The sequence below is a fragment of the Babylonia areolata genome, chromosome 14 (assembly GCF_041734735.1).
Source record: "Babylonia areolata isolate BAREFJ2019XMU chromosome 14, ASM4173473v1, whole genome shotgun sequence".
NCBI lineage: Eukaryota > Metazoa > Mollusca > Gastropoda > Neogastropoda > Buccinidae > Babylonia > Babylonia areolata.
The window spans coordinates 15,190,676-15,208,907 of NC_134889.1; the positions used below are offsets into that span (position 1 = coordinate 15,190,676).

Genomic DNA, 18,232 nt, shown 5'->3' on the forward strand with positions numbered 1-18,232 from the left:
TTTTTTGTTTGCTATTTTTAATCCACTGGCAGACAAAGTATTTCCAGAGAATATAAAATTGTTAAAGTTTAACACACACACACACACACACACACACACACACACACACACGAACACACAAGAGACTCAAAAATGACCCATGCACAGCAACATTTCATAAACAAGAAAAGAGAGAGAGATAACGATAACGATAACGATAACGATTTTTTATTCAGATATAGGCCAAAGCCCCTTACTGAAGGGGGTGACATTAAAGAAAGATAAATAAAATTTTACATGACACACTATGCATCTTCAACACAAACCAACCAAAAAATATCTAACACAGATGTTCAACAACATTCACGTCGTAACTATTCTTAATCTCTTCAATGTCTCATATATATAAATGGCCAAGTTACACAGAGCAGAAAAGAGAGAGAGAGAGAGAGAGAGAGAGAGAGAGACAGGGAGGAAGGGAGGGAGGGAGGGGAAGAGGCAGACGGACAGACAGAGAGATGGCCGAAGAAACGGAGGAACAAACTTCCTTAGACTACTGAATCATCATTATTTTCATCTTTGGATACAGTAATGTCAGTTTTGCAAGATTCATGAAGAAATCATGAACATTCACTCAATCGAATTTGTTCAATTTTTTTTTTTTTTTTTAGTCATAGATATGATGCCATGGAACCGGGGAGTAGGTTGGTTGGGTTCAGCATGGTCTGGTTTGAACTGGGGTTTGGGACAGGATTGGTGTGGAAAGGGCTGGAATGGGTTCGTTTTGGACTGGTTTGAACTGGTTTGGACTGGACTGGACTGGTTTGAACTGGTTTGGACTGGTTTGAACTGGACTGGACTGGTTTGAACTGGTTTGGACTGGTTTGAACTGGACTGGACTGGACCAATATACAGAGTGGGCAGGCCTATCTGGTCTGGGTTGGACAGGACTGGTTTAAACTAGATTGGACTGGACTGGTCTGGTGTTGAATAGAGTGGACTGAAAAAAAACACATACACACATACACGAACCCCCCCTCCACCCTCCTCCTCCCCCCACCACCCCCCTCCCCCCCACACACCACAAACACAAATACAAACACAAACACAAATGAACACACACACACACACATATATACACACACACACTCCCACCTCCTCACCCATCCACCCAATACACACACATACAACACAATCACACATACACAACACCCAGCCCCTCACCCACACACACACATATACACACACACACACTCCCACCCCCTCACCCCTCATACCCACACACACAGACACACACACAGAGACACACACACAGACACAGACATACACACAGACACAGACACACACACACACACACACACACACACACACACACACATGATGACAGCCATATCAAAAAGGTCTATATGTCGATGATGAACCAACCAGACACAACTGAAAACCCCTGGATACAATTTGTAAAGAGTATTCTTCACAATGTAGGATTAGGTCATGTTTGGAAAAATCAGTTGACATTTAGTAACAGCAGACTTAAATTCACATTACGCCAACAACTAAGAAATAGATATGTATAATTCTTCAAACAGAGAAAATCTGAATACAACAGATTAGACTTCTACAACAAAATTAAAAAAAAAAAAACGATTATCAAATTGAGAATTATCTAACTGATAAAATCGATCCTGCTCACAAACAAGCTCTTTGTCAACTCAGAATAAGCGCACATTATTTAAATATCGAACGAGGAAGATATGCAAACATTCCCAGAGAAGAGAGGTTATGTGGTATATGTGAAGTTGTTGAAGGTGAATTACATTTCTTAGATACATGTACCGTATTTCATAATTTGCGAAACCATCTAATCACAACTGTACAGCAGTATGATCATCAATTAAATGTGATCTTTAGAAAAATAAAAAACAATATCATAAAACTAAGTGATTTATTCACCTGCGATGACTGTCAAAAAACACTCGCCAACTATGTATTTCAGTGCATGCGTACTTGATGACCGTTTATTTCTTTGTTCCCTTTGTTCTTTGTTGTGTGTATTAATCCTTCGGAATTTTATGACAATAAATGAAGTCAAGTCAAGTCAAGTCACACACAAACACACTTACTTCGTCATCCCCATCATAGTACACGCGACTTTGGCAGCCTGGGTGGTGAAGCCATCGTCACACACAGTGCCCCACATGTGGTTGAAGTAGATCTCAAGGCGACCCTCTGTGTTGCTGGCCCCGCCCCTCAGACGAGCTGTGATGTTGCTGCCGGACGGCGGGACTAAAGAACAATATAAGGCGATTGGCGCAATCAGAGTAAAAGGTGTGGCCTCGTATGTAAATGAAACAGGACAGGGCGGGGCGTGGGAGAGGCTGGATATGTAAATGAATTATTGACGGAGCATGGCTTTGTGCGCAGTCCGAAAGGCAAGATTGCTTTATTTTACTTATTATTATTATTATTATCATTATCATTATTGTTGTTATCATTATTATCATTATCATTATTGTTGTTATCATCATTATTATTGTCATTATTATTAGTTGCTGTTGTTTTTTGTTTAGAACTGAAGGGCTGTGGTTTAGTATGCAGATACAAGAGAAGGCTATTTTTTGGTGGGGGCTGGGGCGGGGGGGTTGGGGGTGGGGTTGTTTGTTGTTGTTGTTTGTCAAAAAAAGATACATGGGTGAGTGACTTTAAGGTCAAGTTGTTCGTGGTTGTGGTCTTAAAAAAAAAAAAAAAAAGATACAGTGTCACGGCTCGTTGGCGATCTGTGTGCGTGCCTGTCTGCACCTCTTTTTCCTTCCCTCTCCCCCCTCACCCCCCCCCCCCCCACCCCCCCATCTCTCTCCCTTTCTCCCCCCCCCTCTCTCTCTCTTCTCCCCCTCTTTCCATCTCTCTCCTTCACCTCCCTCTCTCCTCCATGCTTTTGCACGTGCAGATCTGGTGTGTGGCATTTTTTTTTTTTTAACTCTGAGCGAGTTCAGAAATCTGTCTAGTTAGGAGAGAAAGATTCCCCTAGGCTGTTGATGCCGAGCTTTGAGGAGAGACGGGTCGCCGTTCCAGCGTGTGTGCTGTTGGGCGCCGGCGGTGAAGTTGTGGGGCGTTTCCCTTGTCACCCCCTTCTTCTGTATTGGTGTGTGTTTCACTCTGGGTCAGTGGTGTGCCTATTTACCTGGTGACAGGTGAGGGAGTCTGTGTTTGTCTTCGTAACATTAATTAAGTGATGTGACTTGTGATATTTGTTGACATCAGTGTGAGGTTTAGGTTGCTTGTAAGGTTGGGGTGATTTTTTTTATTTTTGGGGGGAAACCTTTTAAATCCAGTGTTCTTTTACTTCTAAATATTTGGGGGGAATTAGTAAATTTGTTGTGTTTAGGTGTAACATTTTTGCCACAGTTATATTCAGCTCGGATCGTTTCAAAGTTGTTTTGTTTATAATGGAGATTGTCTAATTGCAGTCTGTAAATTTTCCCAAACATTTTTGTGGGGATGGAAATGTGATGTAATTGTGATGTAGCCTGACTCGTGCTGTTTCTATTATTCGGAACTAGCATGATGGAAACTGCAATATTGTTCTTGCCATTTGTGGTTAGTCATAATGGACGCTTTGGACGGTGTTTTGGTTTAACCCTTTTATTATTTGGGAAAGCGAAAATAAACGGATCAAATACTTTTCACGGCGATAGTTTTGTACGCCGATAGCTCATGTAAAGGGTTATCCACTTTGTTTAGTGTAATGTGTATTGCTTAAGGAAGAGATAAGGGGGTGGGGGGTGTACTCTTTTACAACTGGAAAAAAACAACATAGTCTACAGAGCTGTGGGTTGTTACAGATTTTCCTGTTTCCCTCCCTGCCGTGCCACTGCCTTCGACGGGTCTCCAGGACACAAGTCTGGAACGGTCCTCGTTCCCCTTCTAACGTGTCCACCCCAAAACTCCCTCACTCTCGTTCCCGTTCCCGCTCCCACTTTTCCCACTGTCCCTCTTGCCCGACCAGCTTCAGCCAGCAATCTACCAGCGTTGTCCGTCTTCGGTTGTCAGTATGAGTCTGAACTCTGGCAGTGTGGTTGAGCAGAACTGGCGCTGCAGTTGACTGCAAATTGTAGAATTGTACTGTGGTTAGACAGGTTTTTATTTGTGTGTGTGTGTGTGTGTGATGCTTGGTTTTGTGGCGTTTATTTATTATGTATTTTTGCATGACCACAGTAAAACGAGCTGAATTCTGTGTCTCCGTGTTTGTGTTGTCGGGACGTTAGCTTGTCTGGGAAGGGGTGGGGGTTCATGGGCAACCCCTTACGGGTTGTGATATACAGGAATCTGGCCCTTTATATATTCGAATAAATAATAAAAAAAAAGAGGCGTGGCTTTGCATTGAAATAGTGACAGCCAAACTATTACTGCATAGTTTATTAAATAAACTCATCCTAAGAACAAGAAGAGAAGAAGATGGAAAGGGTATGACAACACTGAAGTGCGCGGTAACCAGCACAACACACAGCAACAGACTTTGACATGGAATTGCTCATTGTCAACTGGAGAATAATTATACCTACTTTGCGCACAGAGGTGAACGCCGACCAGCTGTCATACATATGGGGTCAGCTTGAGAAGATGTTTTAGCATAGACTATTAATTTTGTTAGTTGCAGTGTTAGTCGTAGTCGTAGTAGTAGTTGTGGTGGTGGTGGTAGTAGTAGTGGTAGTAGTATTTACGCCTAATCTTAAAAATAAGCCTTAGGAGCTTAGAAAAATAAAAACATAAATACAAATAAGAAAAGAAAAAAAAGGAACACAAAGTACAAAATATTAAAGAATTAGATTATCACGCGCGCGCACACACACATACACACACACTCTCCCACCCCACCCCCAATGCACACACACACACACACACACACACACACACACACACTCCCACGCCACCCCCAACACACACACACACATACACATACACATACACACTCCCACCCCCAACACACACACACACACACACACACACACACACACACACTCCCACCCCACCCCCAACACACACACACACACACACACACACACACACACACACACACTCCCACGCCACCCCCAACACACACACACACATACACATACACATACACACTCCGACCCCCAACACACACACACACACACACACACACACACACACACACACACTCCCACCCCACCCCCAACACACACACACACACACACACACCGTCAGTACAGATGACCCCCACATCCTCGCTGTGGTCACAGTTGCTGGCGTCGAAAGCGGAGTGGTAGCAGTTGAGAATGCTGCTCTCAGAGCCGTTGCAACTGACGTCGTCCAGCCAGATGCGGCCACGGCCAGGGCCAAAAGTGCCTGACGACACGGCCACGGCCGCTCGCCTGTCATCAGCACACGTGACCATCGGTGACCACGATATAGCAACAAAACAACAAAGAAGAAGATGAAGAAAGCCATTCCAATAACTATTTCAAAAAACACGTGTTGCATCCGAGTCACGTACGTGACGTACTGCGGGAATTTAAAAAAAAATCTTAATTCGACAAAATCGCCTGAAAGAAATGTCGAAACGAAAAGAGTAAAAAAAACAACAACAAAAAACAAAAACAACAACAACAACAACAAAAAAAAACAGCAAAAAAAAACCTAAGGAAAAAAAAAATAAAATAAAGTTGAAAATCAACACCTATTTTGTTAAACAATTTTTTTTTTTAAGTTGCAGATTTTTCGGGTCTCTTCACGAAGTACAAAGAACATATCTAAATAGTAAGATACGTCATAAACAACAACAAGAAAACACACACACACACACACACACACACACACACACATACAAAAACAAAACAAAAAAAACAACAACAATATATATACAAAGGAATTAGCTTGAATTCTGTCCCTTGTTTCATTTAAAATGACAGGACAACGAGAGAAGAACGAGAGTGGGGCATCAAACCAGCAAGACAGCAACTGACGACAGCCTTTTTTTTCTTTCTTTTTTTTTTTTTTTTTTTGTCTTTTTTTTCAAATGAGAGACGAGTGATAGAGAAAGCCAAGTGTCATGCAGACAGCAACTGACGACAGCCATGTTTTTGTGTGTCAAGTCAAGTCAAGTCAAGTCAAAATGATCTTTATTGAGGGTAAAAGAATAAGCTTATACAGCTTTTTTACATCCTGCCCTCTTAAAAAAAGAGAAGAAAATTTTTTTTTTTTAATTTAAAAGGGAAGAAATGGGGGAAGTGGGGTCTGGAAAAGATATATGGAAATAAACAATTACAAGAAATACACAAAAATTCTACCGAGAACAACAACAACAGAAATAATACAAGCGTAAAAAGCAATAAATTTACATATGATACTGACACGATTACAACATGCAATGCGACACTCTTACATCATTAACTTAATTCAGGAAGAAAAGAGAGAGAGGAAAAACGAGAGAGAAAGCTACATATATATACATGCACATACATACATACACACATATATATATATATAGAGAGAGAGAGAGAGAGAGAGAGAGAGAGAGAGAAACAGACAGATAGGTAAAGGTAACAGTCGAGAGATGGAAAGGAGACAGAAAGTCAGAAGGACAGAGAAGGTTTAAAGTTAGAAAAATAGACAGACAAGTATATAGACAGCAGATACAATGATAGTCAAATCGAAGGATCAAAGGATCATATTTTTTCCATCAAATATTTCTTAAGTGCTTTTTTGAATGGTTGCTTTAGACGACATGACTTTAAAGAAGGAGGTAAACCATTCCATATCGTTCCCCCAGAATATGTTAAACTAGATTTATATAAATTGTTTCGGGGTCGTGGAAAAGATAGTTTGTGAGTGTGTCTATTTTCATTAGTGATAAAATTCTGGGTTATTTTCTTTGGTGCCGTTCCATTCGCTATACTGTGCATACACATACATTTGTTAAGTAACAGTCGACTTTTGAGCGGAAGAATGTCTAAATTTTTATAGTCATTATCTGACTGTGTGTGTGTGTTTTTTTGTTGTTTTTTTGTTTGTTTTTTCAAATGAGAGACGAGTGATACAGAAGGCTAGGCGCCATGCAGACAGCAACTGACGACAGCCATGTTTTGTGTGTGTGTGTGTGTTGTTGTTGTTTTTTTTGTTGTTTTTTTTTTTTGTTTTTGTTTTTCAAATGAGAGACGAGTGATACAGAAGGCTAGGCGCCATGCAGACAGCAACTGACGACAGCCATATCTTTTTTTTATTTATCTTTTTATATATCAGTTTATATGGATTTGTCCGAGCGCAATGACGCCTCCTTCAGAAACTGACATTGAAAACTGCACAGACGAGTGGTACAGAAAGCCCTAGCAACTGAGGACAGCCTTTATTTCATTTCATCTTTTATTAATTTATTTCTTTATTTATCTTCTTTTTTTCTTATCAAGCTGCTGCCGTCAAGACGACCCCACACAACTTTTCCAGTGGAACGCGGGGCTAAGAAGAATTGCATTCCACGTGTATATTTTAAATTCATGATTAAGGCTTATGTGTGTGCGTGCGTGCGAGATGACTCTATTTTAAATAGCACGAAGCAGACCAAATAATGACAGTCATGTGCATTTGGAATGTGGTGCATGGTATGTGCGATGTTAACAACGTTCGTGCTTTTTACAAACAGATTTATGTATTGATTTCAATGTTTTAAAGTGTATACGCACAAGGCATGACTTACGCAAGTCTTTTTGCGCACGTTATGTACCTTGCAACACCTGCGGGAAGTGCTGCGCATCCAGAATCGGCCTCTTCTCCCATATGAGGACACACACCAACAGATAAGCCTGCCTACTCATCCGTCAGGACCGACGGGAGACTCCATAGATGTCTAATAGGTTTGTTTGTTTTTGTTGTTTTTGTGTTATTGATTTGTTGTTGTTGTTGTTGTTTTTCGCTTTGTTTTTTTCTGTTTGTTTGGGTTTTTGTTTGTTTGTTGTTTGGGGGGTTTTTTTGTGGTTTTTTTGTGTTTTTTTTTGTTTTTTTTTTGCTTGGTATTAGTCCTCAGTTGTTACGCCACACCTGGTGTGATTTCTCTTCATGAGATAACAAAAGCCATTCATGTTTTTTTGTGTTTGTTTGTTTTGTTTTGTTGTTGTTTTTTTGTTGTTGTTGGTTGTTGTTTTGTTGTTGTTTTTGTTGTTGTTGTTGTTTTTTATCTTATGATGGCTCGCAAGTCCACTGGGAAGTGCAGTTTGTTTTTGCGAGAGAAAAAAAAAGAATCATCAACGCTAATCAAGTAGTGTACTACAACAGGTAAGCAAAACGCTTGCTGTTCGGACAGGAGGAGGAGGAAGAGGAGGAGGAGGGGGGGGGTGGAGGGGGATACTCACGAAGCGAAGTTCAGCTGACGACACACGACCTTGGCTGCGTTGGAGTCAAATCTGTCGTCACACACCGTGCCCCACTCATGGCCGATCCGGATTTCCACACGGCCCATGTCATAGCGTTGTCGGTTGATCCCGGCAAGGCGGATCTGCACAGCTTCTGCAAGCAGCCGTACGATTGGTTGGTTTGTATTTGTATTTGTATTTCTTTTTATCACAACAGATTTCTCTGTGTGAAATTCGGGCTGCTCTCCCCAAGGAGAGCGCGTCGCTATACTACAGCGCCATCCATTTTTTTGTATTTTTTCCTGCGTGCAGTTTTATTTGTTTTTCCTATCGAAGTGGATTTTTCTATAGAATATTGCCAGGAACAACCCTTTTGTTCCCGTGGGTTCTTTTGCGTGCGCTAAGTGCATGCTGCACACGGGGCCTCGGTTTATCGTCTCATCCGAATGACTAGCGTCCAGACCACCACTCAAGGTCTAGTGGAGGGGGAGAAAATATCGGCGGCTGAGCCGTAATTCGAACCAGCGCGCTCAGATTTTCTCGCTTCCTACGCGGACGCGCTATCTCTAGGCCACCACTCCACTTTGCATGGCAGTGAATAGAGAGCTGCAGAACCGATTGCAGAACGCTAAACCGACAAGTTGCCACAGAGACAGAGACAGTACAGACAGCGGACACACAGACTCACGGTAATCTATGGCCAACAGTTGTGTTTGTAACTGTGCCCTTGTTGCCACAGACACAGACACACAGAGACACATGGACTCACGGAAATATGTTGCAGCAGCCTCAGAGACACAGACACAAAGAGGAACAGACACAGTGCAGACAGTGGACACAGACTCACGGGAATTTATGGCCAACAGTTGTGTTTGTAACTGTGCCCTTGTTGTCACAGACACAGACACACAGACAGACACAAACACACAGACACAAAGAGGAACAGACACAGTGCAGACAGTGGACACAGACTCACGGGAATTTATGGCCAACAGTTGTGTTTGTAACTGTGCCCTTGTTGTCACAGACACAGACACACAGACAGACACAAACACACAGAGGACACACAGATTCACGGGAATCTATGGCCAACAGTTGTGGATGTAATTGTGCCCTTGTTGTCACAGACACAGACACAAACACACAGAGGACACACAGATTCACGGGAATCGATGGCCAACAGTCGTGGATGTAATTGTGCTCTTGTTGCCACAGACACACACACAGACACAGACAGACAGACAGACAGACAGACAGACACACACACACACACACACACACACACACACACACACACACAGACTCACGGGGGTCGCACTGAAGTCCCACGTCTTCGGAGTGGCGACAGTTGTGGTTGTAGTAGCCCTTGTTGCCGCACTCGCCCAGGTTCCGCTCGTTCCCTGTGCACTGAAGGTCGTCCAGAATGATGCTGCCGCTCCCCGCCCCGTACACTGACGCGCTCATCACCTGGGCGTTGCGGCTGAGGGGGGTATAGTAAATATATATATATATATACATATCAATAAATTTATCCACCCATCCATCCATCCATCCATCCATCAACCAACCAACTAATCAACCAACCAATCCATCCATCCATCCAACCAACCAACCAATCAACCAATCGTTCAATTCAACGTAAAAAGAAAATGTTGTGATCCAAAACCAAAAACCAACACGGTTTATCTATCTATCTATCTATCTATCTATCTATCTATCTATCTACCTGAGGGGGCTGAGGGGTATGTACACACACACACACACACACACACACACACACACACACACACACATATATATATATATATATATATATATATATATATATATACAGATCTGCGTCCAACACAATAACGCCATCGAAACTATATCTTAAGCTGAAAGACCTCTCGCTGCCTGAATGAGTTTGTGCATGGATCCTAAATTTCCTAAGATGCAGACCGCAAGTTGTTAAAGTTGATGACCTCACCTCCTCCACATATGTTCTCAACATAGGCACCCCACAGGGATGTGTTCTATCCCCACTGTTGTACTCACTATTTCACACATGACTGTGCAACTCAAAATGAATGAACACCATGATCAAATTTGCTGACGATACTACTCTAGATGGGCTGATTACGAACAGTGATGAGTCAAAATATACTGGAACTTGTCAGCTGATGTGATCAAAACAACTTAGAACTCAACGTATCAGAAACCAAAGAATTAATTTTAGATTTCAGGAAGACCAGATCTGACCCCTTACCACTTGTCATTAAAGACAAACAAGTAGAGATCATCAGCGACTTTAAATTTCTCGGACTGATCATTTCCAACGATTTGAAATGGGAGAAAAATACGGAAAAAATTGTTAAGAAAGCACAACAGCGCCTGTACTTTCTTCGGCGCCTCAAAAAGTTCGGAATTAAAAAAGAAATTTTTAAAATTGATTTCTACCGAGCAGTCGTTGAAAGTATGCTAACCTTCGCTATTACTGTTTGGTACGGAAACATTTCCAAGGCAGAATTTGCAACCCTTAACAGGATCGTAAAAACTGCCACCAAGATTACCGGGGCTGATCTACCTTCTCTAGAAGACATATTATAAGCGGCTACTCAAAATAGCAAAATCAATCAGCCAGGACGAATCACATCCAGCTTTTGGGATTTTCGTGATGCTCCCCTCTGGTCGACGGTACAGAAGTATAAGGACGAAACCCAATCGCTTCGCCAATAGCTTTTCCCCCAAAGCAGTCAATGCCCTGTCTCTCGAACAAATCCAGTATGATAAATAGAAGTGTGCAATCAACAACCATCTACCTGAAGATCCAGTCATCAGCCCCATCCACATGTAATATGCAGCTTCTGCTCAAACGTGTGTGTGTGTGTGTGTGTGAGAGAGAGAGAGAGAGAGAGAGAGAGAGAGAGTGTGTGTGTGTGTGTGTGTTTATGCGTGCGTGCATGTGTGTGTGTGTGTGTGTGTGTGCGTGTGCGTGTGCGTGTGTGTGTGCAGTGCGTGCATGTGTGAGCATGCACAAGTTTTTATAAATTATTGATATGCACTTGTATGTATCCTAATTTCTACTGTATCTGTGTTTGTGTATGATTTTTTATTTATGTTCGTACCTTGTTATGTACTATCCCCCCAAATATTCCTTGTGACCCCGGTGTAACAGGTCAGATCTTACCCTGGCCAGATCTTACCCCCGTAAGAACTGGCCTGGGCCAGAGTTTACCCCCGTAAGAACTGGCCTGGGCCAGAGTTTACCCCCCCTAAGAACTGGCCTAGGCCAGAGTTTATCCCCGAAAGAACTGGCCTGGGCTACATCTTACCCGGGGTAATGTTTGGCCTAGTCCAGTTTATATCCCCTAGGCCATTTCTTACCCCCTCTCTTTTTCTCTGAAATACATTGATATTTGAAGAGTGCCAAGACTAACAACATTAGAATGAAGGGTTTGTGTAACTGCGAGGAATATATTTCACACAATAGTTATTACCAATTGTTTTTTATTCAAAACTAGAAAGTTATCAATGAACTTGTTGCTTGGATAAAACTGTTGTCTTATTTGCAATTAAAATTTTCGATATGGAACACCTGTTTTAATTGATACTATCTTTAAACATGAAGTTCGTCCCTAGAGACATTCAGTCGTTCTGATGTACAGTGACTGCTTTTGATGAATTATGCTTAGTAATCTCGAGTTGGAAATAGAAAGAGGGAGACGTAGTGGCACACCACGAGAGTTTGCAAGGTTTGTAATATGGCTGTGATTGGGGATGAGTCCTATCTTACAATGGAATGCACAAAGTATAATGACTTCCGAGACAAGCGTGTGCATGAAAAAATATTTGTCGCGAAGTCGGTTTTCATTTTTGTTTTTTGTTTGTTTTTTTGTTTTTTGTTCATAAGAAGCAGATGGAATTTGTTAGCTATAAGTACGTTTATCAAATTTGCACATTCAAATGCTAATTGTTATTTGAAACATATTTGCGTTTTCTTATTAAGTTATAGTGTTGAGTATTTGAATGTCTTCCTTTGGGCGTAAAAGTATCATTTGATAGCAGTCCTCCATAAGCAACTGGAGTGAAAGGATGAATAAAACTTTAAACGATAATTTTTTTTAAGATAATGAACAGAGAAGAAAGAAGAAACTGAGAAGAGAAACAAGAAAGAAAAAGAAGGTATCGAAGAAAGGTATCTCCACTAAAAAAAAATCAAAGAGCAAGAACAGAGACAAAGAACACACACACACACACACACACACACACACACACACACACACACACACACACACACACACACACACACACACACACTCCCTTTATTGTTGTATCTATAAACCTTTCATTCACGGTTTTCATGACATCTGATTCTGATTCGGATTGTGTGAGGGAGTGTGTGTGTGTGTGTGTGTGTGTGTGTGTGTGTGTGTGTGTGTGTGTGTGTGTGTCAGCACTAGTCAGTGGTCATCAGTGGTCAATGGATGTCAGTTGATAGGTGGTCAGTGGTCAATAATGGTTAGTGGTCAGTATATGGTGGCCATCAATGGTCAGTAGTGGTCAATGGCTAGCGGTGATCAGCAGTAGTCAGCAGTCAGTGGTGGGCAGCAGTGGATAGCGGTCAGCAGTGGTCAGTAGTAGTCAGTGGACTGTAGTTGCCAGTAGTGGTAAGCAGTGGTCACCGGGTAGTGGTTGTTAGTGACCAGCAGTGGTCAGTTTACAGTTAATAAAATCAAAAACAAAAAACCAGGATGTCTTGATAATGCACAAATGTGACAAAACAACGCAATCTGAAGAATTTGACGTAGTGGTCAGCAGTGGCAAGTACTGGTCAGTAATGACCAACAGTATAGTGAAATCCTGCTAATACGTTGCAATATTGCGTACAATGTGATGCAAGCTGAACTCTGATAGTGGTCAGTAGTGGTCATACAGTGGTCAAACATCTTCAAAGACAAAATGTACAAATGCGACAACATAATGCAGTCTGAGCACTCTTGAACTGTGGTCAACCATGGTCAGCTGTGGGGGAACATAGACCTGGGGGGACTTAGACCTAGGGGAATATAGACCTGGGAGAACTTAGACCTGGAGAAACATAGACATGCCCCCCTGCACTGTATGCCAACTAGGTCACTGTTAACCTCTCTGATGTTGTCTGAAAGTGAGCATGATGTGAACGGGCGTGGCATGGCATGTGAAGGACATTACCAGTATGTCTGTGGGTGGGTGGTGGTGGTGGTGTGTGTGTGTTTGTCTGTGTGTGTGTATGAACATAGACGCTAGCGTCAAAAACAGGATTGCTTAAGTCAGTGCAGCCTTTGGGAGACTCCGTGAGAACGTCTGGGATCGGAGACAACTCAGCTCTACCACTAAGCTGAAGGTCTACTGTGCAGTGGTCCTTACCACCCTCCTTTACGCCAGCGAGACCTGGACTGTCTACAGCAGACACGCCAAACAGCTCAACCTGAGCTGTCTCTGAAGACTCCTCCACATCAGGTGGCAGGACAAAGTCCCCGACACGGAAGTCCTGGAACGAGCTGGCCTCTGCAGCGTCTAAACCCTTCTGCAGAATGTCCAAGCCAAGTGGGCTGGACATGTGGTGAGAATGTCAGACAGCCGACTGTCTAATCAGCTGCTGTGTCAGAGCAAGCGCTCAGTTGGAGGACAGAAGAAACGCTACCAAGACTGCCTCAAAGCGTCCCTCAAAGTCCTGGGCGTCGACATTAAAACTTGGGAGACACTTGCTCTGGACCGTCCAGCTTGGCACAGCATAATCACCACAAAAGCCCGTGCAGCTGAAGCCAGGCGCATCACCGAGGTGCAACGGAAGCCTGCTGTGCGCAAGGCCCGAGCAGCATCCACTGCCACAACAGAACCCACTCACTTGTGTCCCACATGTGGGCGAGACTTCAGGGCCCGGATTGGCCTCACCAGTCACCTCTGGACCCACAGCCACACACACGCACACGCACACGCACACGCACACGCACACACACATCTTTCACCTGACTCTTGAAGCCATGGTCGTCTTCGAATCCAAAGGACGAACATCATCACATCACGTTTTTGACGAACACCATCACATCACTTTTTTGCATTAATTGCAAAGTGGCTTGAGCGTTGGAAGGAGTTATATACATTCCCTTTATCATTATTATTATTGTTGTTGTTGTTGTTATGTATTGTTATCATAATCATAATCATCACCATCATCATTATCATCATGTGTTTTATGTGTAAATGTGATACAGACTGGTTGGGTGAACGAAGTGTACACAGGGGGTATATTCCAGCCGGGGGGGGGTGTGGGGGGGGGGGGGATAAGAAATGGCCTAGGCTACTTCTTACCCGGGGTAAGAACCAGCCAGGGATAAGATCTCGCCTGTTACATCGGTACACTTGGTAATAAAGACATATTCTATTCTATTCTACTCTCTCTCTCTCTCTGTATATATATATATATGTATATATATATATATATATATATATATATGTGTGTGTGTGTGTGTGTGTGTGTGTGTGTGTGTGTGTGTCCTCCTCGCCTCCCTCCCCTCCTCCACCTCCCAATCCCCCACTCCCCCCTCTCTCTCTCTCCCCTGTCACCCCATACGACGCAAGCTGACCTGTTGAAGCCCAGCATTCTGCAAGCCACCCTGGCCTCCGGAGAGCCGAAGCTGTCATCACACACAGTGCTCCACGTTCCGTTGTGGAAGAGCTCGAGACGACCGTTCGACGTGGACGTTCCGTTCACCAGTCTGGCGCGTAGATCTTGGCCTGCCAGAGAGGGGGAGTTCGCACAGGTTAGGCAGGTAGGTAGGTTAGGTAGGTAGGTTAGGTAGGTATTGGCCTGTAGAGTTCATACAGGTAGATTTCTAGGTAGGTAGGCAGGTAGGTTAGGTAGGTAGATAGGTGGGTGGGTAGGAAGGTAGGTAGTTAGGTACTGGCCTGTTGAGTTCATACAGGTACATTTCTAGGTAGGTAGGCAGGTAGGTTATGTAGGTAGATAGGTGGGTAGGTAGGTAGTGGCCTGTAGAGTTCATACAGGTAGATTTCTAGGTAGGGTAGGTTGGTAGGTAGGTAGGTAGGTACTGGCTTGCTGAGTGCATACAGGTAGATTTCTAGGTAGGCAGGCAGGTAGGTTATGTAGGTAGATAGGTGGGTAGGTAGGTACTGGCCTGTAGAGTTCATATAGGTAGATTTCTAGGCAGGGTCGGTTGGTAGGTAGGTGGGTGGGTAGGTAGGTAGGTACTGGCCTGTTGAGTGCATACAGGTAGATTTCTAGGTAGGCAGGTAGGTGGGTAGGTAGGTAGGTAGGTAGGTATTGGCCTGTAGAGTTTATACATGTAGATTTCCAGGTAGGTAGGCAGGTAGGTTATGTAGGTAGATAGGTGGGTAGGTAGGTAGGTAGGGATTGGCCTGTTGAGTGCATACAAGTAGATTTCTAGGTAGGCAGGCAGGTAGGTAGACAGATAGATAGATAGATCTTGGCCTGTACAGTTCATACAAGTAGATTTCTAGGTAGGTAGGTAGGGAAATAGACAGGTAGATAGACTGGTAGGCAGATAGACAGGTAAATAGGGAAATAAATCGATAGTATAGACATTACACACACACACGCGCGCGCGCGTGCGCGCACGCATGCACGCGCGCACACACACACACACACACACACACTACTGAAAAAAAAGAAAACAATAACAATAACCCCACCACCACCAACCCTACCCCCCCCCCCCCCCCAACTCCCCCAAACCCCAACACCACCTCAACTCACCACGTCCACTCCTGACAACAATTCACGACCTTGTGCGGTCTTGTCCGACCGGACGACAAAACCCACAACACAGATGTATTGTACTGTACTGTGTTGCATTGTATATATTTGTATGATATCGCGTTGTATTGTATATACTGTATTACATTGTATTGTATTACTCTTTTTTTTACAACAGATTTTCTCTGTGTGAAATTCGAGCTGTTCTCCATAGGGAGAACGCCTCACTGCACTGAGAGCACCACCCTTTTTTTGTATTATTTTATGCCTGCCAATTTATTCGTTTTCTTATCGAAGTGGATTTGTCTTACAGAATTTCGCCAGAGACAAACTCTTTGTTGCCGTGGGTTCTTTTACGTCCGCTAAGTGCACGCTGCACGCGAGACCTCGGGATTATTGTCTCATCCGAATGACGGGCGTCCAGACCACAGACCACCACTCAAGGTTTAGCGGAGGGTGTTGGAGGGGGAATGGGGAGGCGTGGGGGGTGGGGGTGGCGGGATGAATACTGGCGCCAACGGGGATTCGAACCAGCGCGCACAGATGCTTCCTGGGCTGACGCGTTAGTACTGTTCCTATCGTGGATTTTTCTACAAAATGTTGCCAGAGACAATCCTTTTGTTGCCGTGAGTTCTTTTACGGTGCGCTACGTGCATGCTGTACACGGGACCTCGGGTTTACCGTCCCATCCGAATCACTAGCGTCCAGACCACCACTCAAGGTCTAGCGGAGGTAGAGGAGGGGGGGGGGGTGGAAAAGAAAAATACTGGCGCCTCTGGGATTCGAACCAGCGCGCTCATATTCGGATACACACAGGACACAAACGAATACACAAACTTATATTGTCTATACTTTGGTGGAGAGATTTTCTTTTGTCGGCGTCCGCTTCCTGGACGGATGCGTTACCACTAGTAGGCCAAACATTGAAAAATAAAAAAAATAATCATTTTTTTAAATTATTCATTTACTTAATCATTTGTATTTGTTTAATCATTCATTCATCAATCTAATGGTGTATCTTTTTTTTTCTTCTTTTACTCAAGGCCTGACTAAGCGTGTTGGGTTACGCTGCTGGTCAGGCATTTGCTTAGCAGATGTGGTGCAGCGTATAATGATGGATTTGACCGAACGCAGTGACGCCTCCTTGAGCTACTGATACTGATACTGATGCTGAAGGCCGGACACTCCAAAAGTAAAAAATAAATAAATAAATAAATAAGCATTAAAAGAAAGAAACACTCACCGCTCCCAGGAACCCCGGCACAGACGACCCCGACGTCCTCGCTGTGGGAGCAGTCGTTGCTGCCCAGGGCGTTGTGGGGGCAGTAGAAGAGGCTGGCCTCCCTCCCCGTGCAGCGCACCTCGTCCAGAAGGATGGGCTGGGTCTGGTTGCCCGCTCCGAAGTAACGGCTGGGGCGCACCTGGGGCGACGTCCTGGCATTGTGGGGGAGGCGGGGAGGGGGTTCGGAGGTGGGTGGGAGGGGGGGAGTAGGGGTTAGTATCGTAGAGTAATGACGCCATGACATTTAGTAATGTAGAGTAATGGCTTCCAGTCATTTGGGGGGTAAAAGGGACTAGGGGTTAGTAATGTAGAATAATGACTTCCTGTAGTAGTATTTTTATGTATTTATCTCTTTCTTTTTTCTTTTCTTTTTTCTCGAGGCCTGACTAAGCGCGTTGGGTTACGCTGCTGGTCAGGCATCTGCTTGGCAGATGTGGTGTAGCGTATATGGATTTGACCGAACGCAGTGACGCCTCCTTGAGCTACTGATACTGATACTGATTCTGGGAGGTAAAAGTGAGTAAAAGGGGTTAATAATGTAGGGTAATGACGTCGTGACATTTCGGAGTAGAGGTCAGTAATGTAGAGTAATGACGTCCTGTAATTCGGGAAGGGAAAAGAGAGTAGAGGCCAGTAATGTAAAAACGTCTTACCATTAAGAAAAAGAGCAGTGGTGGTTGATGCTGACCTCCTGGAGTTTGGGGAGGTAAAAGGGAGTAGAGATTAGTAATGTAGTGACGTCCTGCCGCTTGGGAGTAGAGAATCGTAATGAAGAGTAATGGTGCCCTGTCATTTGGGAGCAGAGGTCAGTAATGTAGAGTAAAGACGTCCCTCCATTTGGGAGACAATAGG

At 43.8% G+C, this 18,232-nt stretch overlaps 1 protein-coding gene across 1 annotated transcript in view; it reads right to left on the reverse strand.

Annotated features, from left to right (window-relative positions):
- The window catches only part of LOC143289859 (scavenger receptor cysteine-rich domain-containing protein DMBT1-like), a 127,851-nt gene that overhangs the window by 71,237 nt on the left and 38,382 nt on the right, over positions 1-18,232 (reverse strand). Inside the window, exons 14-19 of the mRNA XM_076599051.1 lie at positions 17,342-17,532; positions 14,948-15,098; positions 9,647-9,819; positions 8,340-8,493; positions 5,197-5,369; positions 2,100-2,262 (exon numbers count right to left, since the gene is read on the reverse strand). Of these exons, the coding sequence (XP_076455166.1) occupies positions 2,100-2,262; positions 5,197-5,369; positions 8,340-8,493; positions 9,647-9,819; positions 14,948-15,098; positions 17,342-17,532 (1,005 nt within the window). The remainder of the gene's footprint in view (positions 1-2,099; positions 2,263-5,196; positions 5,370-8,339; positions 8,494-9,646; positions 9,820-14,947; positions 15,099-17,341; positions 17,533-18,232) is intronic.